Source organism: Littorina saxatilis, linkage group LG16 (genome assembly GCF_037325665.1).
Source record: "Littorina saxatilis isolate snail1 linkage group LG16, US_GU_Lsax_2.0, whole genome shotgun sequence".
Taxonomy (NCBI): Eukaryota; Metazoa; Mollusca; class Gastropoda; order Littorinimorpha; family Littorinidae; genus Littorina; species Littorina saxatilis.
In genome coordinates this window covers 27,166,888-27,193,463 of record NC_090260.1, presented here as the reverse complement: position 1 = coordinate 27,193,463, position 26,576 = coordinate 27,166,888, and the positions used below count along the sequence as shown (strand labels likewise).

General features: G+C 41.7%; 1 protein-coding gene across 1 annotated transcript; it reads right to left on the bottom strand.

Annotated features, from left to right (window-relative positions):
- Nucleotides 1-578: 578 nt before the first annotated feature.
- On the bottom strand, nt 579-10,797 carry LOC138950705 (zinc finger protein 726-like). Its single transcript, XM_070322425.1, has 6 exons — nt 10,758-10,797; nt 8,829-9,010; nt 7,787-8,066; nt 5,741-6,196; nt 4,996-5,125; nt 579-3,464 (listed from the first exon to the last, which is right to left on the bottom strand). The coding sequence occupies exons 1-6, from the start codon at nt 10,758-10,760 to the stop codon at nt 2,326-2,328; spliced, it is 2,190 nt and encodes a 729-aa protein (XP_070178526.1). The 5' UTR covers nt 10,761-10,797; the 3' UTR covers nt 579-2,325.
- Nucleotides 10,798-26,576: the final 15,779 nt, after the last annotated feature.

The following is a 26,576-nucleotide window of genomic DNA, read 5'->3' as shown; positions in this document are numbered from 1 at the left end:
TTAATACTTTGAATGTCCCACTGTGCTTAGTTGGTACTGAGACCTGCCATTGCGTTATTTGCAGACCTAATTTTCATTTTTGACACGTTTTCCTGACATATTTGATGTCATCTTTTGCGTGCACGGTGTGTGTATGTGTGTGTGTGCGTGCGTGCGTGCGTGCGAGAGAGAGAGAGAGAGAGAGAGAGAGAGAGAGAGAGAGAGAGCGAGAAGAGAGAGAGAGAGAGAGAGAGAGAGAGAGAGAGAGAGAGAGAGAGAGAGAGAGAATGCATGCATGTTTTCTGTGCCTGGTCTAATACAAAAGTGACCTTGTGTGTGTTTGTGTGCGTGTGCGTGTGTGTGTGTGTGTGTGTGAACAAAGTAATCTGTGTCACTACATACACCTGTGTTTGTCTGTGGACAATCATTCCTGCTGATTTCTTTCAAACATGTAAACAAACTAACATTCATACACACACTGGTGAACTCACCCACATGATCACCCACACACACACACACACACACGAACACACACACGAACACACACACACACACACATGTGCGCACACTGAGCAAGACAGCACCTTGGCTGAGTAAAATACAGATTGTCAAAGGATATTCAAATTCTGATATCCATGCATTTATTTTCAAACTTGAAACACTTTTAGCACCAGTATGTGTTAGGAAAGAAGCGCATTCTCAAGAACACACTCCAGGGCTCCCCATGGACGCCCCTCCTCGAGGATCCCGGGTCCCCCACTTTCAATTTTTAGAGGGTCCATGAACCTCCGCTGCAGAATTTTAGAGGGTCCATGAACCTCCGCTGCAGAATTTTAGAGGGTCCATGGACCCCCGCTGCAGAATTTTAAAGGGTTCCAAGGGTCCAAAAGTCAAAACTTCCCGGTGTACTTATAAAACATCGTGGTCACGCATGGTGTGCTATGTACAATAGCTGACAACTGCAGTCTGAACAGTATCTACGGTTCGCACGATAAAAGAAGTTCAGGGCTTTCCAGGACCTGCTCTTTTAAAGTTTAGTGCGTCCCGGGACCCCGTCCATAAATTTCTAGTACGTGTTTTCGGCTTCTAGTGCGTATGGGACGCAGGGAAGCGCACTATCTATGGGGAGTCCCTGCACTCATATAAACTCGGCCACAAAATGATTGCACCCATTTTCGTATCCCAACTGAAACATTCATTCCTGTGTCATTTCATTCAAACTTTCTATGGCATAAAAGGCACCAAATTGGCTGTCGGCCACATTTTTTCGGATCAAAGATTTCTTTTAAAATTAAAGGGACATTCTTAGAATTATTTTTTTTGGTTGTATTCTTCTCTCAGTGTTTCTCTTTCTCTGTCTTTGTCTCTGTCTGTCAGTCTGTCTGTCTCTGTCTCTCTCCTTGTTATTGAGTTACCCCTCAATGGGCGAGGGCCGGACGACAAAAACATGTTTGCATTGCCTATTGTGTCACCCTCGAAAAATAAAATGTCAGTCTCAGTTTTCAGTTTCCTTGCTTATTTTTACCCTCGATATCAAAGATGTTTCGTTGTCTCTCCCTCCCCCCGCCCACACAAACAATCACCAATTCCCGACTCCTAATTTGTTTTATTCGTTTTATTGTGAAAAAAACCTAAATGTATATAATTTCCAATACGGAGACAACCATGTCAACTGAGAAAGGAAACACAATTGAGTCGGTCCCACATAGTCAAGTTTTGGTTGAATAAACGTTAAAAGCCAGGATCCAACCAACAACAAACAAACAAACAAACAAAAATGAAAGGGACAGTGAGCGCCCTCCAAATAAGCCCTTTCTACATGCACTCTTGTGTAGTCTCGGCCGGCTGCCTGAATGTGAGTTTTAGCCAGCCTCTGATGTACATGACTCAAAGAATGTTCTTTCTTTCTTTATTTGGTGTTTAACGTCGTTTTCAACCACGAAGGTTATATCGCGACGAGGGAAAGGGGGAAGATGGGATAGGGGAAAGGGGGGAGATGGGATAGAGCCACTTGTTAAGTGTTTCTTGTTCACAAAAGCACTAATCAAAAATTTGCTCCAGGGGCTTGCAACGTAGTACAATGTATTACCTTACTGGGAGAATGCAAGTTTCCAGTACAAAGGACTTAACATTTCTTACATACTGCTTGACTAAAATCTTTACAAAAATGGACTATATTCTATACAAGAAACACTTAACAAGGGTAAAAAGAGAAACAGAATCCGTTAGTCGCCTCTTACGACATGCTGGGGAGCATCGGGTAAATTCTTCCCCCTAACCCGCGGGGGGGTAATGTTCAATCAATGCATACAAGAGTTCATCACTTTGAAAGAAAAGAAAACGTGTTCACTGCGGATAGAAATAATTTAAAGCAGATGAGCCGTACAATGAGAGCATGGACAAGGCCTGGTCGTCAGACCCACGGTTATTCCTCACGTCGGGGTACTGTGGCGCTGTACCTGCACCGCTATGGTGTTCCACTATACCCACACCCACAAAAGATCTATCAACAACGCCAGAATGATGCGTCCGAGAGTGCTTGGCTAGGAGACTGGGGTCCGTAAAACTCGCCGGACAGTCCTCACACTTAACTGTAAAACTTGGCTGCACCGATGGTTGAGTGGTGTCTTCTTCATGACTGCTTAATCTGCCGTTGAACGTTTCATTCCGTTCTTGTCCAGAATCGAACACATTTGCACGAGAAGGAGGAAGGGTCTTTTCACAGTCACTGACACTAGGGAAAGACGAAGGTACTCCTCGCACAGAGTTCTGGTCCATGCCTGTGAACCGGCTTCTGCTTGGCACAGACGCAGTGGCAGTCTCTGTTTCATCCCCTCCAATTCCTGAGCGCGAGAGAGATGAGTTTCTCACAGAGACAGGTAAAGATGACGCTGCTGAAGCTGTTTGCGGAAACGTACAAGGCAAGACAGGGTTGACGCAACCATTTCCGTTCATCGAAGTCACCAACGCCTCCTCCGCTTTGCTCGGCTTCCCTCCTTTCCCCCCGTGGCTGGTACGCCGATGTTTGCACAGATTTCCCGAGTCAGAAAACCGCTTTCCACAATCCTCGCACACAAACGGCTTGTCTCCAGTATGAAGGCGGAAATGAACCGTCAAGTTGCTAGCGCGGGCGAAAGCCGCACCGCACACCGTACACAGATACGGTCGGTCACCGGTGTGGCTGCGCCGGTGAGCAGTGAGGCGGTGTTGGAAGGGGAACCTGCGGTGACAGACGTCGCATTGGAAGGGCTTGTCACCGGTGTGTGTGCGCTTGTGCTTGGTCAGATCGCTGGAGGACGCAAAGCGTTTGCCGCAGTCCTGACACAGGAAGGGACGCAACCCTGTGTGCACACGCATGTGGGACGTCAGGTCTCCGGAGCGGGAGAAGGTCTTGTGGCAGTGAGCGCACGGGAAGGGGCGCTCTCCGGAGTGAATCCTGGCATGCTGCTTCAGCGTGCTGGCGAGGGGGAAGCTGGCGCCACATTCTGGTTAAAAACATTTTAAAAAGGTTAGGGCACGTTACACTCTGTCTGTATTCTTCTGTGCTCGTTCTCTTCATTTTCTTTCTCTGTCTACTCTTCTGTTCAGCTTATCATTTGTGTAACTTGTGCTGATGAAGACGATAAGTCAAAACCGGTTCTTGTGTTTGTATTCTTGTCGCTGTTTTCTGGTGAGTAGATTTTTATTGTTATCTTGTTGAAACAAAAAAAAGTTAACAAATCTTAAATTATATTTGTATTCTATGGTTGGTTTTTTTTTTAGTATTGTAAGGTGTTCGGAACTACATGCTGGTGCCAGATTCTGGTTAACAAAACAAAAAAAGTTAACAAATCATTCAGAATATTTTTATTCTTTGTTGAATTCTTTTCCTCATCACTATATGCCCCAAGCGGGCCCCTTGTCATGAGCTATAATAAAACCTTGAAACCTTGCTTTCAGCATTGAAAGCTGCTCTTTATCAGGAAGATCTAAAAACAAGTTCACAAATCATTTTAAATATTTGTATTCTTTGTTTTCAGTATTGTTGGGTGCTAGAACTATATCTGGATTTGCATGTGCCATATCAATGCCCTTATCATTATTAAGTAAAGGCAGACAATTACAAAACATGTGTAACCTACTGAAAACAAGGAATTGTTTGTTTGTTTGTTTGTTGGTTTGCTTAACGCCCAGCCGACCACGAAGGGCCATATCAGGGCGGAGCTGCTTTGACATTTAACGTGCGCCACACACAAGACAGAAGTCGCAGCACAGGCTTCATGTCTCACCCAGTCACATTATTCTGACACCGGACCAACCAGTCCTAGCACTAACCCCATAATGCCAGACGCCAGGCGGAGCAGCCACTAGATTGCCAATTTTATTTTAAAGTCTTTTGTATGACCCGGCCGGGGTTCGAACCCACGATCTCCAGATCACGGGGCGGACGCCTTACCACTAGGCCAACCGTGCTGGTGAAAGCAAGGAATCCCCCCTTCTCTTTTCCTGACACAGTCATACCCCACCCACTTCCATTCAATACTGTAACACAGAAAAACTGAATTTAACATATCTAATAGTAATACCCCAGTCACACAGCGCAACGTCCTTACCATGACCATGCCGATCAGAAAAAGTTATCAAATCGGGGCATATCGCCGTCAAAATCAAGCACATGGCAAATTTTAAAAAAAACTACATCACGACTGTACTGTGCCACGACCCGGCTACGCTTGTTTTGTGCAGTTCAAAATAAGCAGAGGACTTGGAGAGGACAGCACGTTTCGCCCTGCACTCCGGACTGATGATCTAATAGCGAACGACAAGAAGAAAGAAGAAAATGAGCGAAGGGAGAGCATGCAGCTTCCCGACCTAGCAGATCCCACCCCGACCTAACCACGCTCATGGAGATTCTCCCACGTTTGGCCCACGATTGGCCACGCTCTCAGACACTTTTCCAGCGTAGTAGAAGCGGTGTCTATGTGTGAGTGGGGTTTAAACTACTGTATAGTCATGCCAGAAGTGAAATACACTTACCGCCACAAATATACGGCCTTTCGCCAGAGTGCTTCCTCTTGTGTACGATGAGGCTGACGGTCTGGTTGAAGGCCACGCCACACTGGTCACACTTGTACGGTTTCTCTCCAGTGTGGATCCGCATGTGAACCTTTGGACAAATCAAGTTTACATTGACAAATTAAGTTTAGATTAATTTTTAGTTAAGACATAATTTTGTTATATCTAAACAAGAAAGTGACAGCACATACAATACTAAATCAAATTTCCGCTTATGGAAGCTTCTTCGGGACTAACAAACAAACGCAAAGAGAACAAAAAGCAAAAGCAGGATGGATAATTTTTGATGGTCAATGAAATATAATGGGGGCAGGGATGTAGCTCAGTCGGTAGAGCGCTGGATTTGTATCCAGTTGGCCGCTGTCAGCGTGAGTTCGTCCCCACGTTCGGCGAGAGATTTATTTCTCAGAGTCAACTTTGTGTGCCGACTCTCCTCGGTGTCCGAACACCCCCGTGTGTACACGCAAGCACAAGACCAAGTGCGCACGGAAAAGATCCTGTAATCCATGTCAGAGTTCGGTGGGTTATAGAAACACGAAAATACCCAGCATGCTTCCTCCGAAAACGGCGTATGGCTGCCTAAATGGCGGGGTAAAAAACGGTCATACACGTAAAATTCCACTCGTGCAAAAAACATGAGTGTACGTGGGAGTTTCAGCCCACAAACGCAGAAGAAGAAGAAGAAGAAAACAATGTTTGAACCAACCTTCAGACCTCCAGACCTGGTAAATGTGGCACCACACTCTCCACAGCTGTGCAGTTTTGGTGATCCTGTGGAACCCCTTTCTGCCTTTTTGCTGGAATCATCACCGCTTTCTGCTATTTTACTAGAATCATCACCGCTTTCTGCTTTTTTGCTGGAATCATCATCAGTTTCCTGAAGCTCCTGATTAAAACTGTTCAGAGGTTCTTCATCACTGTCTTCTGTTAGGGATACGGAAATCAGTTTGCGTGCTGCCTTGAATTTCTGTTTGAGCATTTTTGGTCCTGGCACTGTTCGTTCTTCTTCTTCATGTTGTGTTGAGAGTGTAGAATTTGGTGGACGTTTTGTTGCTTGTTTTTGTTTTGATGTTTGTGATGGTGGGGGTAAACGTGCTGGGCTGGTTTTAAGTCTGTGGTTCTGTTTTCTTCCCTTGCCTCCTGGCCTAGCATGGACTGAAATCTGAAATGACAGAAACATAAGAATCAATCAATCAATCAATCAATGAGTCTTATATCGCGCATATTCCGTGGGTACAGTTCTAGGCGCTCTGCAGTGATGCCGTGTGAGATGAAATTTTATACGGCCAGTAGATTGCAGCCATTTCGGCGCATATTTACCTTGCACGGCCTATTATTCCAAGTCACACGGGTATAGGTAGACAATTATTAACTGTGCCTAAGCAATTTTGCCAGGAAAGACCCTTTTGTCAATCGTGGGATCTTTAACGTGCACACTCAATGTAGTGTACACGGGGGGAGGTTCGGACACCGAAGAGAGTCTGCACACAAAGTTGACTCTGTGAAATAAATTTCCGCCAAACCTGGGATCGAACTCACGCTGACAGCGGCCAACTGAATACAAATCCAGCGCGCTACCAACTGAGCTATATCCCCGCCCCCAAGAATGAAAAGAAGAAAGAAAGTCTCAGTTCTGAACTTTACAAGAACGGAAGCAAATCAAATAATTATGACTTAACAATAAGACGATGACAGTTTTTCTTTTCCCCAACAAGCTAAGAAGTATCAAAACAACAACAAAAAGATTTTACTTTCAGAGGGTTTCATTAGACAGTTAAGAAGACTATAAAACAGATACAAACAGTCATAAGTCAATCAAAGCACCACCACAACTTTATTTAACAAGTCGCGTAAGGCGAAATTACTACATTTAGTCAAGCTGTGGAACTCATAGAATAAAACTGAACGCACTGCATTTTTTTTACAATGACTGTTGTCCGCCGCTAGTGCAAAAGGCAGTGAAAGTGACGAGCCTGTTCAGCGCGGTAGCAGTTGCGCTGTGCTGCATAGCACGCTTTACTGTACCTCTCTTCGTTTTGACTTTCTGAGCGTGTTTTTAATCCAAACATATCATACATGTATCTATATGTTTTTGGAATCAGGAACCGACAAGGAATAAGATGAAATTGTTCTTAAAACGATTTTGGAAATTTATCTTTAATCATAATTTTTATATTTTCAATTTTCAGAGCTTGTTTTTAATCCGAATATAACATATTTATATGTTTTTTTGAATCAGAACATGATGAAGAATAAAATAAAAGGAATTTTGGATCGTTTTACAAATAAATAATTTTAATTACAATTTTCAGATTTTTAATGACCAAAGTCATTCATTAATTTTTAAGCCTCCATGTTGAAATGCAATACCGAAGTCCGGCCTTCGTCGAAGATTGCTTGGCCAAAATTTCAATCAATTTGATTAAAAAATGAGGGTGTGACAGTCCCGCCTCAAATTTTACAAAAAGCCAGATATGACGTCATAAAAGACATTTATCGAAAAAATGAAAAAAAAACGTCTGGGGATATCATACCCAGGAACTCTCATGTAAAATTTCATAAAGATCGGTCCAGTAGTTTACTCTGAATCGCTCTACACACACACATGCACAGACACACACACACACCACGACCCTCGTCTCGATTCCCCCTCTATGTTAAAACATTTAGTCAAAACTTGACTAAATATAAAAAGCAACACCAACAAATCAAAAACACACTAAAATGTTATGCCCACACACAAAAAACCTACCCTGAAAGCTTTATCCTCTGCAAGCCTTTCTTCCGCTTTAGCGTCGTCGCTGATCACAACCAATTCTCCGGTCTTCTTGTCTTTCTTATCATCATCATCAGCATCTGGTGGTTGCTGTGTCGATGATGATGATAATGATGCAGGTACCACTGTTGTGTTAGGTGCTCGTGCTCTAGTTCGGCGGGTGGCAGGGTCGCAACATTTACAGGTCAAGGTCAGCGCTGCCTGACAGTATGGGCACTGCACGACCGTCTGGAAGCCAGCTAGCGTGTTTTCATAGCTGAAAAACAGCAAAGTGAACAAATGAACTTTGGGTTATTTCTTAAATGTCTGTCCATTTCTCTGTTTATTCTTACTGACAGAGGCTGGAACAGTACAAACAGGACCCTAGCCTAGATTAATCAGCTTACAAAAAAATAACATTCATAATAATGACAAAATCGTCAAACAGATCATCAAAGCTGCCACTGAACAATATCCTGTGGACAACCTTAAACCTTCTAGTTCTACCCCTCTGTGTGATGTAAAAAAAAAAATTTCTTTTCCACCTTTGAATGAATCGAATAACCTAAGTCAGCTAATGGAAAATTGTATATATTTGTTTGTTTGTTTGCTTAACGCTCAGCCGACCACGAAGGGCCATATCAGGGCGGTGCTGCTTTGACATTTAACGTGCGCCACACACAAGACAGAAGTCGCAGCACAGGCTTCATGTCTCACCCAGTCATATATCAACTGTCGCAAAAACTTCATATCATATAATGATTGGTCTGGAAACATAACATGGGATTGTCTGCTTCACCTTAGTTTTGTGCAAAAACACAACTTTGCCTTGCCAGCGGACTAGCATGATTCGCAGCTACCTCATTGTGATGTCACTGCGACCTGGCTGCGAGCCTCCTGACAAGGCCTTTTTGGCTGTAAAGGGAAATTAGAAAAAATTGATGAATTTTACTGGGCCATCATATGTCCAGTGGGTGTATTGCAAACGCTGATTTTCAGCACTCCCGCTGAATAAGTGACAAAAAAACAAAAAACTTACTGCTGCATAAGAAAGGAGGCTATCTCGGTGTCACTGCACAATCCCTGTGATTCTCCGATGCATTTCCAGCGGTCAAAGGTCACACCTTTCATGTCAAGACGGAATGTCTGCAACGTGACGTGAGGTTTTCTGGTTGAACGACGTGTCGCTCTACCGGCAGCTGGTGAGCCTCTGTCCGGATTCTGGAAAACAAAATGAAAAATAAAGTAAAACGCAGTTTTTTTATGTTCTTGCTTTTTGTTTGTTTTGCAGATTTCCGTGTCATTCCTCGTGGTATATGGAGGCAAGAAATGTTATCCATTTTTATAAGAAGGGCATACAAGAACAATCACAGACAGAGAGAGAGAAAGACGGTGAAAGAGAGAGATGGAAGAAAGTAGGGTATATTTTCAGTTGTGCTAATTAAACTGTATATTCTGCCATCTCCAGCAAACATGACCTGATTATAAATTGTAAAAAAAAGTTCTACAGAAAAATAAAATTTAAATAAATGAAAACTTTAATTCTATTCCTCGCAAAGAACTCCCAAACATACAAAATGATAAACAAAATGTTTAAACATGTCTTCAGATGCCTTTCATCCTTCCCTCTCTACAAGTACAACATTCTCAACAACTTAATTGTGAATACTTCTTTGTTTGTGCTTATTATCATATCATATCATATCATATCATATATACAGCCTTATCTGTATATAATTTGTTTTCTCCTTTTTATTTTTGTTCAATTTGTTAGGATTCAGTGTTCAAATTCTGGCATGCTTTCTTTTAAAATTACAGGTTCAAGAAAAACTGAAATAGGTTTGGCTGGTATCTATATACGGCTTGTGTGTGTCTGTCTGTCTGTCTGTGTGTTCATGATTCAAGGCCAAAGTTCTCGATGGATCTGCTTCAAATTTGGTGGGCATATTCAGGTAGACCCTGGACACAATCGTGGAAAATTTTGAACACGTGCGTGCTCTCAGCGCGCAGCGCTGAACCGATTTTGGTTTTTCTGTACATCCATTCCCAGTAACTCTTCCTTATCTTCTCCAGTGTTTTGCGCGTTTATCTCCCTTCCTTTGTACGGTGCGCCGGCAAAGCCGGCGTACAAAGCCGGGTATTCGGCTCTACTTCTTCCCGGCGAAGCGGGTATTCATCTAGTATATATATATATCACTATCAATGCAGTTTTTTTAAAATGGAGACCAAATGTGACAGGGAGACTACCGTCGCCCTTCACGGCAGACTCTGCAGAGTTGTTCGCCTTAGAAGTTGCGAGCTATTTATAGCTTGCAAGGCAACACCTGTGGATTGTAGAGTTCTGTTTTTGATGGGGTCTGGCGGTTTTTGTCTCTACCATTTTTAATTAGATGAGCGAGAGTGTGCAGGGGGTGGGAGGGTGGTGAACCACTGTACATAAAGGGACAGTTTGTGTGCGCGCCTGTGAGTGTTTTTAATCTAAGACAAATGTCACTGTTATGCATTCGCAAAGTGACGTTAAATAAACGATTTTATCATTATTTTATCATCTCTCAATGTTCATGGATTCCTTTGCGAATGCATAACAGTTTTTATAGGGCTTAGAAATAAGCTCTAAAATTCTCAATCCTGTTTGATTGGACTTCCCCTCCAAAGGTGATAGTGGTGTTTCGGCACTCGGTTACACAAACATTTAAATACACACACACACACACACACACACACACACACACACACACACAACACACACACACACACACACACACACACACATGTAACGACTCTACAATATTATATCATATATGAAGTTTGCGAGGCGAGGGTTGAGGTTCTCACACTTTCAGACGCAGATTGGACACTGATAAATAAAACACATTACACAAATAGGTTATTTCCCTCAATCACATACATTATAGAGAGCATCACTGGCTGATCCGTAAACATCGAAAAACTCGACATAAACACGTACCATCTGAACCGCAAAGTTGTAGCAGCCGAAATCGCCGGAAGTCAAATAACGCCTATACAGAGCTAGACAATGTTGTTGCATAAAGAGCACTGTATAATATGATTGTCTTTCCTGTATATCTTTTCAATACTATACCATTTTCTTTTACGTTTCGGAAAAAAAATACGTAAAATGATTCAACATGGAAACTAATACAACGCCTAATTGACCAAGTTCACTCGCAAATCTGTAACAAAATAAAAGAGTAGCTCTACTGGTTTACCAGTCAAGTAGTCGTCCACGGTGGCTACATGGTATAAGTTTCACAACACACCATGTACCAACGGAATGATTTGGCAAGCGTTATTCCTTTCAAAGCAGCAAACATTTCTTTGAGACAAAGTATAACTCCTAAATTATACTCGTACTTTACAAAAAATCAAGCAAAACTAAAAGATATTTTAGGTAAATTAAGCATAGCAGGCTGAGGGAGAGTCGACCGGCTAAAATATCGGCCGCGATATCAAATCACTGATATTTTGAAGCTTCCGAGTTGAAATACAATCTCATAGTCCGGACTTTGTTTCACACAAAAGTTGCAACATTTTGCTCAGTTGAAAAAAATAAGGGCGTTACAGTGCCTCCTCAACTTTTCTAAAAAGCCGGATATGACGCCAACAGACATTTTATCGAAAACCGGCTGAGCTGGTGAGAAAAAACAAGTCTCAGGATATCATCTTGACGAATTTTAATGTGAAGTTGTATGGTTATTTGTCCATTATTTTGTTAGAGAATTGCTCTTCACACAGTGACACACACACACACACTGACACACACACATACCGTCGTGACACACTGACACTGACACACACACTGACACACATACACTCACGCGCGCCACCCTCCTCGTCTCGATAGATGCATAGACCAACAATATCTATGATAGATGGTAGCGCCTAGCGAGGGGGGATAGGTGGTAGGGGGGTTAGGAGGGGAGAAAGGAAGTAGGTAGGGGATATGAGGTAGGGGCCAGTAGGGGGGAATAAGGAGGTTAGGGGTCTACGGGGCTGGAAGGGTAGATTCTTAGGGGGGGGGGGGGGGGTAGGTAGGATGTAGGGGCTTGGAGGGGGTAAGATGGGAGGAATATATAGTGGGACAAAATTACCGCCAAATTTTCCATGGAAGAACTGAATACAGGCTGAAATAAACAGCAAGCTTGGAGATGAAAGGCAAGTTTAACGAGAAACAATATTAATTAAGGAAGTGAAGATTTAGAGACTGAGATTTGAAACAATAATGAAAACAAGATAACAGCTAAAATGTACTCGCCAGTACCAGAAACACGAACAATGACATAGGCTATCTAATTTGGTTCCCGAGACACACGCAATGATGTGAATTTTTCACTCATAAATTTGCCTCAGATGCAACACAATTTTGTTCTCTCTCTCCAATGAATACAGATAAAAACGTCGAGTGAGAAAGACTAAAAAACCAAAACAATGCTGTTCTCTCGCTCCTTCGAAGACGTTAAGGGGTGTGACACTAGAGACTACCCTACAGTTTCGACCTTTTGGTCAGAAGGCCCCATGTCGTTTGTGTGAATTACGAGTTGAGAAAATAATTTAAAAAATTGAAACATTACAACAAAAAACATTCTTGACTGCTCAGAGTATCGACTTCGCTTTCAGACGCTCTATCAACTGAGCTATTCGGGCAAATTGTTACCCATTGTAAAGAGTAGTAATTTGGGCGCGTAATATAAGGCCCCAAAAAAAATAGGTCTGTTTACGGTAACATAGGCCCAAAAAATAGGGTCGGTAGGTCGGGATTTTTTTATTTTTTATTTTTTTTCTCCAAAAAAACATATTTTTACGTTATTTTGCAAAAAAAACCAAAAGATTTTTTTTTTTTCCCAAATGCCAAAAAAAAGTCTAGGGTCGCGCGAAAAAAATAGGGTCGGTCGGGTTACCGTAAACAGACCTTTTTTTTTTTTGGCCTAAGCGTTCGCTTGAGTTCGTGTCCCTATTGTTTATCGTTGTATTATTGAATCATGTTTGATTTAATAAAACATTGTTTAAACCAAAGAGTAGTAATTTTGCTTTCGAATATCACAGGTTGGTTCTCGAGCATGTCACTGATGTCAGTATCGACTCGTCGGTTTCCGAGTTTCTCCGTTCGTATTTGTGTACGGTACGGCGTTCTGGTGATCTCACTATTCAAGCTTAGTTAAGATGATAGTGGCCCTATGCCCCCGTTCACTTAGTAGCAGTTTAGAAAGCAAACTCAAGTAGACATTTGTTTCAAGTGTGACCGACATTATGTTGGCAGCCCAGATCCAAATTCCATTAACCTGAATCGCCGAAAGGCGCTGACGTCAAATCAACAAAGGATTTCCCTATCCAGAATTCCCTTTTTTTGTGTGTTGAGATTTGAAAGATTGAGTTCGGGACGACGACACCCTATGGTCGGTTTATTATATAAAGGGAAGCAAGCGGTTAAAAACCGGCGTCGACAGAGCCAATGAATTAAGGGGGATAAGAACTTGCAGATAATATACCTGTGCCAATATCCATTTCAAACCAGAAACTCCCCATTACAAACAGCGACGTAAACAGAAAAATGTCACGTGATGGATTGATACAAAGTGGCCTCACTCTTTGTACAATTTGACCTACTCGCCTGCTTGACCCGTAGTAAAGTGGACATTCCGCTCTGATGATCCGGTGTATTTACACCCCCGGTATAGTGGTGTGTATAGGTTTCACTCGATGTGTTTGTGTTCGCAAGTAGATCTCAAGAATGAACGGACCGATCGTCACCAAACTTGGTGAACAGGTTCTATACATTCCTGAGACGGTCCTTACAAAAATTGGGACCAGTCAAACACACGGTTAGGGAGTTATTGGTGGATTAAAATTATACAAGGCCTGGTATAGACGGACACCCCCGTTGGTCAAAGGGAAATAACCATTCTCACTGCCACCAACTGAGAAGGTTATTTCCCTTTGACGGGGGTGTAGTTCCTATCGGAGGAATTTCTTGTTAAAGCTACTTCATAACAAAGAAAACAGGGGGGAAATCTGTTGAAACGAGTGTATTAGAGATTGTATATATCATGTTCTTTGTACATCCATCCCTCGCCCGGATAATGTCAACTGGAACATGAAAACATGTATAATCAGAACAAAAGTGGTACAAGTATACGTGTACCAGTGTACTCAATATTACGATTAGATTGTCCATTCAGAGTACAGGGTGAGTCAATAAGAGCCCGGAGAGGATGAGATAGAGAGAGAGAGAGGTGGGGAGGGAGGGAGAGAGAGAGAGACAGAGAGAGAGAGAGAAGGAGAGAGAGAGACACACACACACACAGACTGAGAGACTCATAGAGAGACACAGAGAGAAAGAGAGAGAGAGAGAGAGAGCGAGAGAGAGAGAGAGAGAGAGAGAGAGAGAGAGAGAGAGAGAGAGCGAGAGAGCGAGAGAGAGAGAGAGAGAGAGTGGGGAGTGTAGGCCTGTTTTGTTTTGTTTGTCGGGGAGAGAGAAAGAGAGACGGAGAGAGACGGAGAGAGACAGAGCGAAGAACAACAAGAACAAGAACAAGACCAAGAAAAACAACGGATAGAGAACAAGAACAAAGAGGACAATGAACGAAGAATTCAAAACTAGGTCACCATGACCCAGAAAGTACCCCCGTAAGTAATACAAAACAAAACAAAACAAGAAATTCCTTCCAGGTAGGAAAAACACCCCCGTTGGTCAAAGGGAAATAACCATTCTCACTGCACCCATTCTCACTGCCACCAACTGAGAAGGTTATTTCCCTTTGACCATGAATATGTTTCTCTGTAAGTCCTTGTAGAATCTTAATCCACCAATAACTCCCTAACCGTGTGTTTGACTGGTCCCAATTTTTATAAGGACCGTCTCAGGAATGTATAGAACCTGTTCACCAAGTTTGGTGACGATCGGTCCGTTCATTCTTGAGATCTATATGCGAAGACAAACACACAAACACACAAACACACAAACAAACAAACAAACACATCGACCGAAACCTATACACACCCCTATACCGGGGGTGTAAATATGGGTTATATTTAGCAGACAAATGTAGGACATGAACACTCAGTCAAGCAGATACCACGTGTGTCACTTGTGCCGTGAGAAAGAGATAAAGATAAAGCCTCCTCTCATACCTGTCTTTAAAGCGGCGGTCACCCAAAATTACTCTGGTCAACAAACATCTCTATAACTCAACCATTTTATGATTGGCACTTCAAATTGTCCATAAACACTCATCTCCTGTGCCTGCAACGTTCCGTATATTGTTTGCAATGAAAAAAACGCAAACTTGGTTTCAGTACGGATTTAAACAAATCATCCAAATGGTACGAATTACAAGACCAGTTCTGTAATGCGTACCTGTCAGTCACTTATAACGTAATGGGGGTCCGATATTAGTGACCTTGTGGTACAATATCAATAACTCTTGAAGCAGCGTTGAAGCCCATTCCGTTTGCAATGGCTGCCAGACATTTTTTCATGTCCTCTGATGTCCAGTTCGAGGGGGGAAGCATTTTTCTGAAACAACTTCAGGCTTCAGACTTCTTAATAAGAACTCCTAAATGGATCATTTGGCAATTAATAGGAGGTTGTGTCATCCTGCATATCGTACCAGAAGTCATTGTTATCGTACCACCGGTACTATATCAAGACTCTGGCTGGTACGATATGCGTGACTTCGGTTGGCTGGACAATAAGTAGATCTAGCCTTCCACATGTAAAGCAAAGGCCAATGTTTTGATCCAAATGCAGCCTACACTCAACAAGGTATTAATGTATAGTCAAGTTAATTTGCTCAGTGGTGTAGTCTTTGCATAGTCACACAAATTTGTCACTACGAAAATAACATCAAAATGCGAAAAAAGTGAATTTTTCTTTCTTGCTGGTGGTTTTCTCGCTAGCTGCCATGTTGACACCGGAAGAATGCTTCTTTCCTACGGGGTTCTCCCCACACTTCAGCAGGGGCTTCAGGCATTCGTCATTTCGCGGGAATGGGGGTGGTACTATGGGGGTGGACCTAGCTATTGATGTGTACATTGTTGTTAAACAGTTGTTTGTTGTATGTTTACCAGGGTTTGCTAGTGTGTGATAGGGTTCGTGTCCGTCTGAAGATGTTAGTTTCTTTGTTAGTCCTGTGTTGACAACTCTACGACAAGCGCTTAGAACTGTACCCACGGAATACGCGCTATATAAGCTTCATATTGATTGATTGATTGGTACGATATGGATTACAGGTACGCAATCAGTATCTCTCCCCTATGCGTGTTTAGGTGTTATCAGCCACCTGCACTTTATCAGTGGCAGAATGACCGAGGTCTCTTACGTGCCACAATGATGACACGGGTGTGGAACATGGATACCGGCGTCTCTGAGTCTGCACATGAAGTTGACCCGAGTCCGTCACGAGATCACAAGTCCAGTGCTCTACCAATTGAGCTACGGGGGCCCCCCAGATCATTCTGTGTACACTACACAAATACACTCACCCCTTGATCAAACTACCCTGGGGCAGTAAGAATACAAAATAAAGTGACAGTCCTTCCCGTCCAAGCATTAGGCTCACCATCTGGGTGGCCGAGTGGTAACGCACTTGCGCTCGGAAGCGAGAGGTTGCGAGTTCGACCCTGGGTCAGGGCGTTAGCAATTTTCTCCCCCCTTTCCTAACCGTAGGTGGTGGGTTCAAGTGCTAGTCTTTCGGATGAGACGAAAAACCGTGGTGGGTTCAAGTGCTAGTCTTTCGGATGAGACGAAAAACCGAGGTCCCTTCGTGTACACTACATTGAGGTGTGCACGTTAAAGATCCCACGATTGACAAAAGGGTCTTTCCTGGCAAAATTGTACAGGCATAGATAAAAAATGTCCACCAAAATACCCGTGTGACTTGGAATAATAGGCCGTGAAAAGTAGGATATGCGCCGAAATGGCTGCGATCTGCTGGTCGATGTGAATGCGTGATGTATTGTGTAAAAAAAAATCCATCTCACACGGCATAAATAGATCCCTGCGCCTTGAGTCCGAGTCTGGAGATACGCGCGCGATATAAGACTTCATTTTACAATAAAATAACCATCTCAGATCTGGCAAGGGGTGTACATGGGATATGGCCATCCCTCCATTTGGGCTCATACCAAACATCAGCATATCCTTGATGGTTTTAATGAAGACTGTCCAGTGGTTGAGCCCGAAGTCGATTTCGCAAAAAAACTTTCCAAGTATTTTTTTTACCGAAAACTCAGTGCCCTAAGCTTCGCGAAGTCAACTTCGCCCCGCTATTAATATCAGGCTGGAAGAGTGAGAACTTTTTCATGAATTAATTTCATAGATTGCCATTGCTGGCCCTTACGAAATCCATTCATCAAAAACAAATTCCGTTCTGCACAGAAAGCACACTAGCTGTCGATTTTTGGTGTGTGTCCAAGGGGAGATTGTTCTTGTTCTGTGTGTGACAGGGAGACTACCGTCGCCCTTCACAGCAGGCTCTGCAGAGTTGTTGGCCTTTGAGTGCGAGCTATTTATAGCATGTAGAGCGGTTCTGTTTGTGATGGGGTCTGGCGGCTTCTGTCTCTCTGTAACATTTGTCTTAGATTAAAAACACACACAGGCGCGCACACAAACGTGTTTTACAGAGTGATGTTACATAAACGATTTTATCATCATCATCATCTCTCTGTATGTTCTTGGTTTCCTTTGCGTCACCAAAACAGTTTTTATGGGGCTAAGAAATTAGCCCTAATTCTCAATCCTGTTTGATTGGACTTCGCCTCCAAAGGTGATTGTTGTGTTTCGGCACTCGGTTACATGTGCAAAAGCCTGTGCAGATCTGAGATGGCGAGCAGAATTTTGTTGTTGTTTGTTTTGCTTAACGCCAAGCCGACCACGAAGGGCCATATCATGGCGGTGCTGCTTTGACATATAACGTGCACCACACACAAGACAGAAGTCGCAGCACAGCCTGCTTCATGTCTCACCCAGTCACATTATTCTGACACCGGACCAACCAGTCCTAGCACTATAATCCCATAATGCCAGACGCCAGGCGGAGCAGCCACTAGATTGCCAATTTTAAAGTCTTAGGTATGACCCGGCCGGGGTTCGAACCCACGACCTCCCGATCACGGGGCGGACGCCTTACCACAAGGCCAACCGTGCCGGTGGTGAGCAGAATGGTTTACACCGGAAGGCACCGGAAGGCGTATGCCTTTCATATGGACAAGAGTGGACAGGCGAGTCATGCAATCAAGCCCATTGTTTGGCGTGGACTGGGTCGTCCGGTCACAGTGGCTTTACAGGGGTTCTGTAACGTACGTTTTAATTCGAATCAGATGGACTGTTAATTGGGACACTGATGTGGCTATAGGTAGGACGTGAGCTGGCCTTTTTATATTTAGTCAAGTTTTGACTAAATATTTTAACATCGAGGGGGAATCGAAACGAGGGTCGTGGTGTATGTGCGTGTGTGTGTGCGTGTGTGCGTGTGTGCGTGTGTGCGTGTGTGCGTGTGTGTGTGTGTAGAGCGATTCAGACTAAACTACTGGACCGATCTTTATGAAATTTGACATGAGAGTTCCTGGGTATGAAATCCCCGAACGTTTTTTTCATTTTTTTGATAAATGTCTTTGATGACGTCATATCCGGCTTTTCGTGAAAGTTGAGGCGGCACTGTCACGCCCTCATTTTTCAACCAAATTGGTTGAAATTTTGGTCAAGTAATCTTCGACGAAGCCCGGGGTTCGGTATTGCATTTCAGCTTGGTGGCTTAAAAATTAATTAATGACTTTGGTCATTAAAAATCTGAAAATTGTAAAAAAAAATAAAAATTTATAAAACGATCCAAATTTACGTTTATCTTATTCTCCATCATTTGCTGATTCCAAAAACATATAAATATGTTATATTCGGATTAAAAACAAGCTCTGAAAATTAAATATATAAAAATTATTATCAAAATTAAATTGTCCAAATCAATTTAAAAACACTTTCATCTTATTCCTTGTCGGTTCCTGATTCCAAAAACATATACATATGATATGTTTGGATTAAAAACACGCTCAGAAAGTTAAAACAAAGAGAGGTACAGAAAAGCGTGCTATCCTTCTTAGCGCAACTACTACCCCGCTCTTCTTGTCAATTTCACTGCCTTTGTCATGAGCGGTGGACTGACGATGCTACGAGTATACGGTCTTGCTGAAAAATGGCAGCTACTTGACTAAATATTGTATTTTCGCCTTACGCGACTTGTTAATATTTAGTCAAGTTTTGACTAAATATTTTAACATCGAGGGGGAATCGAAACGAGGGTCGTGGTGTATGTGCGTGTGTGTGTGTGTGTGTGTGTGTGTGTGTGTGTGTGTGTGTGTGTGTGTGTGTGTGTGTGTAGAGCGATTCAGACTAAACTACTGGACCGATCTTTATGAAATTTGACATGAGAGTTCCTAGGTATGAAATCCCTGAACGTTTTTTTCATTTTTTTGATAAATGTCTTTGATGACGTCATATCCGGCTTTTCGTGAAAGTTGAGGCGGCACTGTCACGCCCTCATTTTTTAACCAAATTGGTTGAAATTTTGGTCAAGTAATCTTCGACGAAGCCCGGACTTCGGTATTGCATTTCAGCTTGGTGGCTTAAAAATTAATTAATGACTTTGGTCATTAAAAATCTGAAAATTGTAAAAAAAAATAAAAATTTATAAAACGATCCAAATTTACGTTTATCTTATTCTCCATCATTTGCTGATTCCAAAAACATATAAATATGTTATATTCGGATTAAAAACAAGCTCTGAAAATTAAATATATAAAAATTATTATCAAAATTAAATTGTCCAAATCAATTTAAAAACACTTTCATCTTATTCCTTGTCGGTTCCTGATTCCAAAAACATATAGATATGATATGTTTGGATTAAAAACACGCTCAGAAAGTTAAAACAAAGAGAGGTACAGAAAAGCGTGCTATCCTTCTTAGCGCAACTACTACCCCGCTCTTCTTGTCAATTTCACTGCCTTTGCCATGAGCGGTGGACTGACGATGCTACGAGTATACGGTCTTGCTGAAAAATGGCATTGCGTTCAGTTTCATTCTGTGAGTTCGACAGCTACTTGACTAAATATTGTATTTTCGCCTTACGCGACTTGTTTATATTTAGTCAAGTTTTGACTAAATATTTTAACATCGAGGGGGAATCGAAACGAGGGTCGTGGTGTATGTGCGTGCGTGTGTGCGTGTGTGTGTGCGTGTGTGTGTGTGTGTGTGTGTGTGTAGAGCGATTCAGACTAAACTACTGGACCGATCTTTATGAAATTTGACATGAGAGTTCCTGGGTATGAAATCCCCGAACGTTTTTTTCCTTTTTTTGATAAATGTCTTTGATGACGTCATATCCGGCTTTTCGTGAAAGTTGAGGCGGCACTGTCACGCCCTCATTTTTCAACCAAATTGGTTGAAATTTTGGTCAAGTAATCTTCGACGAAGCCCGGGGTTCGGTATTGCATTTCAGCTTGGTGGCTTAAAAATTAATTAATGACTTTGGTCATTAAAAATCTGAAAATTGTAAAAAAAAATAAAAATTTATAAAACGATCCAAATTTACGTTTATCTTATTCTCCATCATTTGCTCATTCCAAAAACATATAAATAAGTTATATTTGGATTAAAAACAAGCTCTGAAAATTAAATATATAAAAATTATTATCAAATTTTTTTTTTCGAAATCAATTTAAAAACACTTTCATCTTATTCCTTGTCGGTTCCTGATTCCAAAAATATATAGATATGATATGTTTGGATTAAAAACACGCTCAGAAAGTTAAAACGAAGAGAGGTACAGAAAAGCGTGCTATCCTTCTCAGCGCAACGAATACCCCGCTCTTCTTGTCAATTCCACGGGCACTGCCTTTGCCACGGGCGGTGGAGTGACGATGCTACGAGTATACGGTCTTGCTGCGTTGCGTTGCGTTCAGTTTCATTCTGTGAGTTCGACAGCTACTTGACTAAATATTGTATTTTCGCCTTACGCGACTTGTTTTTTTTATTTTTTTTTTTTTATCTCACATAAACTCCATACTGGATATCCCCCTCGCCTCCAAAATACTGCTAATCGAACTTTGGAACCCATAGACAGTCCATTCATGGAGTCTAATTCAGTCGTGATGAAAAACTGTATTTTGACTTATAAATTTGCTTCATCGCAAAATCTTTCTTTTCTCATGCAAGGAACGTAATCACTCGGTGCGTATTCAAATAAATCGAATCATTTTGGGGGTAAAATCTCAGTATCGAATTTCATCACAAATCTGCCTTGAATGCAAGACATTGACATGCTGTTCTCGATCTCGTACCTCTTGAAATTAGTGGGGAAGCATCCGGTCTGGAGTTTATTTCCTCAGATAGATGCCCGGCTGACGTTCTACCTATATATAGCCGCATGTCTAACTGGGTCTCCCAAATGAACAAGAAATTCCTCCGAGGTAGGAAAAACACCCCCGTTGGTCAAAGGGAAATAACCATTCTCACTGCCACCAACTGAGAAGGTTATTTCCCTTTGACAATTAATATGTCCCTCTATAAGTCCTTGTAGAATCTTAATCCACCAATAACTCCCTAACCGTGTGTTTGACTGGTCCCAATTTTTGTAAGGACCGTCTCAGGAATGTATAGAACCTGTTCACCAAGTTTGGTGACGATCGGTCCGTTCATTCTTGAGATCTATATGCGAACACAAACAAACAAACACATGGAGCGAATCCTATACACACCCCTATACCGGGGGTGTAAAAAGTGGTTGAAAGGGGCTTTCTAACATACGCTTTCATCCGAAACAGATCGACTGCTTACAATCCAAAATCAAGAAGCAACAAGTCACGTAAGGCGAAAATACAACATTTAGTCAAGCTCAGTCGAACTCACAGAATGAAACTGAACGCATCGCATTTTTTCCGCAAGACCGTACACTCGTAGCATCGTCTGTCCACCGCTCGTGGCAAAGGCAGTGAAATTAACAATCCAGAAAAGCGCGGTAGCGGTTGCGCTGAGGAGGATAGCACGCTTTTCAATATCTCTATTCTTTTTAACTCTCTGAACGTGTTTTTAATTCAAACATATCATATCTATATGTTTTTGGAATCAGAAACGGACAAGGAATAAGATGAAATTGTTTTTAAATCGATTTCAGAATTGTTATTTTAATCATAATTTTTATATTTTTAATTTTCAGAGCTTGTTTTTAATCCGAATATAATATATTTATATGTTTTTTGAATCAGAACATGATGAAGAATACGATAAACGTAATTTTGGATCGTTTTATAAAAAAAATAATTTTAATTACAATTTTCAGATTTTTAATGACCAAAGTCATCAATTATTTTTTAAGCCTCCAAGCTGAAATGCAATACCAAAGTTCAGCCTTCGTCGAAGATTGCTTGGCCAAAATTTCAATCAATTTTATTAAAAAATGAGGGTGTGACAGTGCCGCCTCAACTTTTACAAAATGCCGGATATGACGTCATCAAAGACATTTATCGAAAAAATGAAAAACAACGTCTGGGAATATCATACCCAGGATCACTCATGAAAAATTTCATAAAGATCGGTCCAGTAGTTTACTCTGAATCGCTCTACACACACACACACACACACACACACACACACACACACACACACACACACACACACACACACACACAGACACACAGACACACACATACACCACGACCCTCGTCTCGATTCCCCCTCTATGTTAAAACATTTAGTCAAAACTTGACTGAATGTAAAAAGCAAGAAAGGTTAAGTTTATGGAGCGTTTATTTATTGACACAACGAAACATTCACTGGAACTTTAAATTTACATATCGGTTTTTAAAATGGACACCCAAGATACACAACAACAACAAATCGATGGTGACTGGTACTGTGCTTTATATGAATGAGTTTGTGTCGCTTCCGAAACTGATTTGTGTCTGTTGTGAGTGGTAAACTTTATCATGAATTAAGTCGCTTCGCTCCGTTGGGCTAGAATTAGGCTTTGGTCGGGCGTCAATCCACGATGACGATCGACCTCGAAGTTTCAAATGGAAGCCAGTCACTATGTAAATCTTTTTTTTTAAATCCAATTCTGCACAGACAGCAGTCAGGATGTTAATATTTGATATGTTTCCAAGTAGAGGGAAGGCCTTGTCCCATGCAAAAGCCTGGTCAGATCTGAGATGGTTAGCGATCGAATCGGTTGAACGGAAAGGACTGCGTCTTTAAGATACTGTCCCTCGTGTTATTAGGTTCCTTTGTAAACACCCAATAATCGGCTAACTATGACGGCTTACTCGTGCCAAAACCTCATAATTGTAATTATCAAGGGAAAATTAGTCATTTTCCCGTGTTTATTACTAATTTTCCCGGGAAAATTACTTTACTTTATTTGGTGTTTAACGTCGTTTTCAACCACGAAGGTTATATCGCGAGGGAAAATTACTAATTTTCCCGGAATAATTACTAACTTTCACCTGTTAATTACTAATGTTTAGTTTTGACTCACTTCCTGACGGATTGCTAGTGCCAAAGCTAAAAACTAGTAATTTTCCCGTGAAAATGAGTAACTAACAGGTGAAAACAGTAACTGACAGCGTTAATTAGTAATTATCAAGTGATAATGGCCGGGTAACCCCAGGACGGCTTACTAGTGCCAAAACCTCATAATTGTAATTATCAAGGGAAAATTATTCATTTTCCCTTGATAATTACCATTTTCACGTGTTAATTACTAATTTTCCCGGAAAAAATTACTAACTTTCACCTGTTAATTACTAATTTTTAGTTTTGGCTCACTTCCTGACGGATTGCTAGTGCCAAAACTAAAAATTAGTCATTTTCCAGTGTAAATTACAAATTACCCCGTGAAAATGAGTAACTAACGAGTAAAAACAGTAACTGACAGCGTTAATTAGTAATTATCACGTGATAATGGGTAACCCCAGGTTTTGGCACTAGTAGGCCGTCATAGCTAACCCCACTGTCCACTTTAGAGAAAGGAAAAGGAGGAGGAGGAGGGTAGGTCAAATTGTTCAAACACGGAGATTGAAATACGACGGGTCGATTCACCACTGGGCAGTTTCCTGGTTGTTGCATGCAGGATTGCACTGGTGAGTTTCTTGTTTGAAATTGACGTGTTGTGTTTTGTACGTGTATATATATATATATATGTGTGTGTATGTGTGTGTGTGTGAGGGTACGTGTGTGTGTGTGTGTGTGTGTGTCTGTGTGTGTGAGTGTCTATGTGTGTGTGTGTGTGTGTGTGTGTCTGTGTGTCTGTGTGTGTGTGTCTGTGTGTGTGTGTGTGTATGTGTGTGTGTGTGTATGTGTGTGTGTGTGTGTGTGTCTGTGGGTACGTGTGTGTGTGTGTGTGTGTGTGTGTGTGTGTGTGTGTGTGTGTGTGTGTGTGTGGGTACGTGTGTGTGTTCGTGTGTGTGTGTGTGTCTCTCTCTCTCTCTCTCTCTCTCTCTCTCTCTCTCTCTCTCTCTCTCTCTCTCTCTCTCTCTCTCTCTCTCTCTCTCTCTCTCTCTCTCTCTCTCTCTCTATTGTGTCGGTGTGATGTCAGCAGCTTTAACAGATGAACTTTTACTTGCAGGGGTGTACCTTAACTTTTTTTGCTACCGGCCAGGAGGGCCGGTAAGTCAAAAATTGAACCGGTGTAACACGAGAAAATTACTCCCACGAGATTTTTACTCCGGAGTAAACATTTCGTACGAAAAAGTTACTCCCTTTACGAAAAAAAGCACTCCCCCATTGCACGAGAAAATTACTCCCCAAGACAGGTGAGTTCCGAGTAAACATTTTTGTACAAAAATGTTACTCCCCTGACGAATAAATAACGAATAAATTACTTCACCCCAACACGAGCAATTTAACTTCCCATGCCAGGTGTACGAAATTTGTACTCCCTTGTCCCCTGTTAGTCTTGGTGGTGGAAGGGGTGGAAGGAGGGTAGCGCGACATTCGTGTGCGCGAGATCACTTATTGGCATTATCCCTTCGACCGCATCCCATTTTTGCGTACGAGATTTTTACTGGAAGTAAAAAAAAAAATGGGGAGTAAAAAATTCGTGGAGGGAGTAATTTTTTCGTGCCTTGGGGAGTTCTTTTTTCTTACAAAAAGTGTACTCGGAGTAAGAATTTCGTACGAAATATTTACTCCGGAGTAAATTTTTCGTGGAGTAAAAAGTTCGTGTTACACCGGCCCCGCAAAATCCCAACCGGCCCCCAACCGGCCGGGATTACTTACAACCGCCCCAGTGGCTCGTCGCGTGCTAACCACATACACAAAAGACGTACATTCATACTTATTATGCATACATGTGGATTCGCACCACTAATAACTACCACAAACACACACAAAACTTGATGACTAAAATGCTATATTTTAATATAATGATAATTAACCTTGTTTTAATAAAGAATTTAAAATAAAAGCCGCCACAAAGAAACAAGAAATCAAAACAACATTCACACCCTGTCACACAATCACACACTAAACCTCACTAAAAGTTACCCCCTACCACACAATTTACAAAGTAATTTACTATGGAACTTTACTTACCACATAAACACACACTTCAAAGGTACTGAACTTGTCAAATCCAGGTGCACGGAGCTGTGGGGCTTTTAGTCATACCTCAGGCAGCTATCCGTTAGAAGAACTACCAAGTTTCATTGACTTGCACCCAAAGAGTCAAGAACTGCGATTTTTTTACGAATTAATTTCGTACTCGGACCCGGCTGGTCTTGACCTATTTTTGGATCTAAATTTAGATCAGGTAGATCACCACATCATGCACAAAAAGACACGTCACTAAGCAAACTATGTCAGACGTCATCATGAGTTTGTGTAAAACAAAATGGAGGCCGGAATCACTCAGTTGAATCGAACTCCGACCAAACACCACGTAATAACTAGGTTAATTTATGCACTCGCGTGAACAAGAAACTGTCGAGCTTCACAGATGTCGTCGTTGGGTAGTTTTGGGTTTGTTTTACTACCATAGGAGGATTTTTGAACTGTAAATGCACTCAGCTGCAACAGAAACGTAAAACGAAGGCTGTGAGCTGCACTGTGCCTTTAAACAAAAGAGTAAATCAGCAATTTTTTTAATTTGAATTATGTTTTTTGTTGTGTAAAACCAAGTATAAAAAGCTGACTACAATTTTTTCTAAGTTGCTTTCTTGTTTTGTTTCTTTTTCTTTATGTGTGTGTTATTAATATTACTGTTAGATCAAGCAGAAGTATAAAAGTTGCATACCAGCCATCTTTCTTTCTTTATTTGGTGTTTAACGTCGTTTTCAACCACGAAGGTTATATCGCGACGGCATACCAGCCAGCTTAAGTCATAAATAATCAAAAGCATTATATTTCATTTCTATTTCCTAATGAACACAACAGATGTTCAGATTTCCTGATCCTAGAATTGTTTACAGGTGATCTTTATGCTTTTGATTCAGAAGAGTTGCAGAGTTGCACCCCTTATCCTATTGTTGAAGGTCTGTCTTTTCTTCTTTATCACATATACTGGATCGGTTTGGTTTTTTTACTTCCTTAAGATAAGAGATAAGATTTTTATATAGTCCATGAGGATAACCTCACAGAAATTCGGGCTGCTTTCTCCCTGGGGAAAGCGAGCTGCCATACAGTATACGGCGCTACCCATTATTTTATTTTTTTCCTGCATGCGTGTATTCATGTTTCCAAGCCCTTGTTGAAGGAAATAATTGACAGCAGTAGTACTGT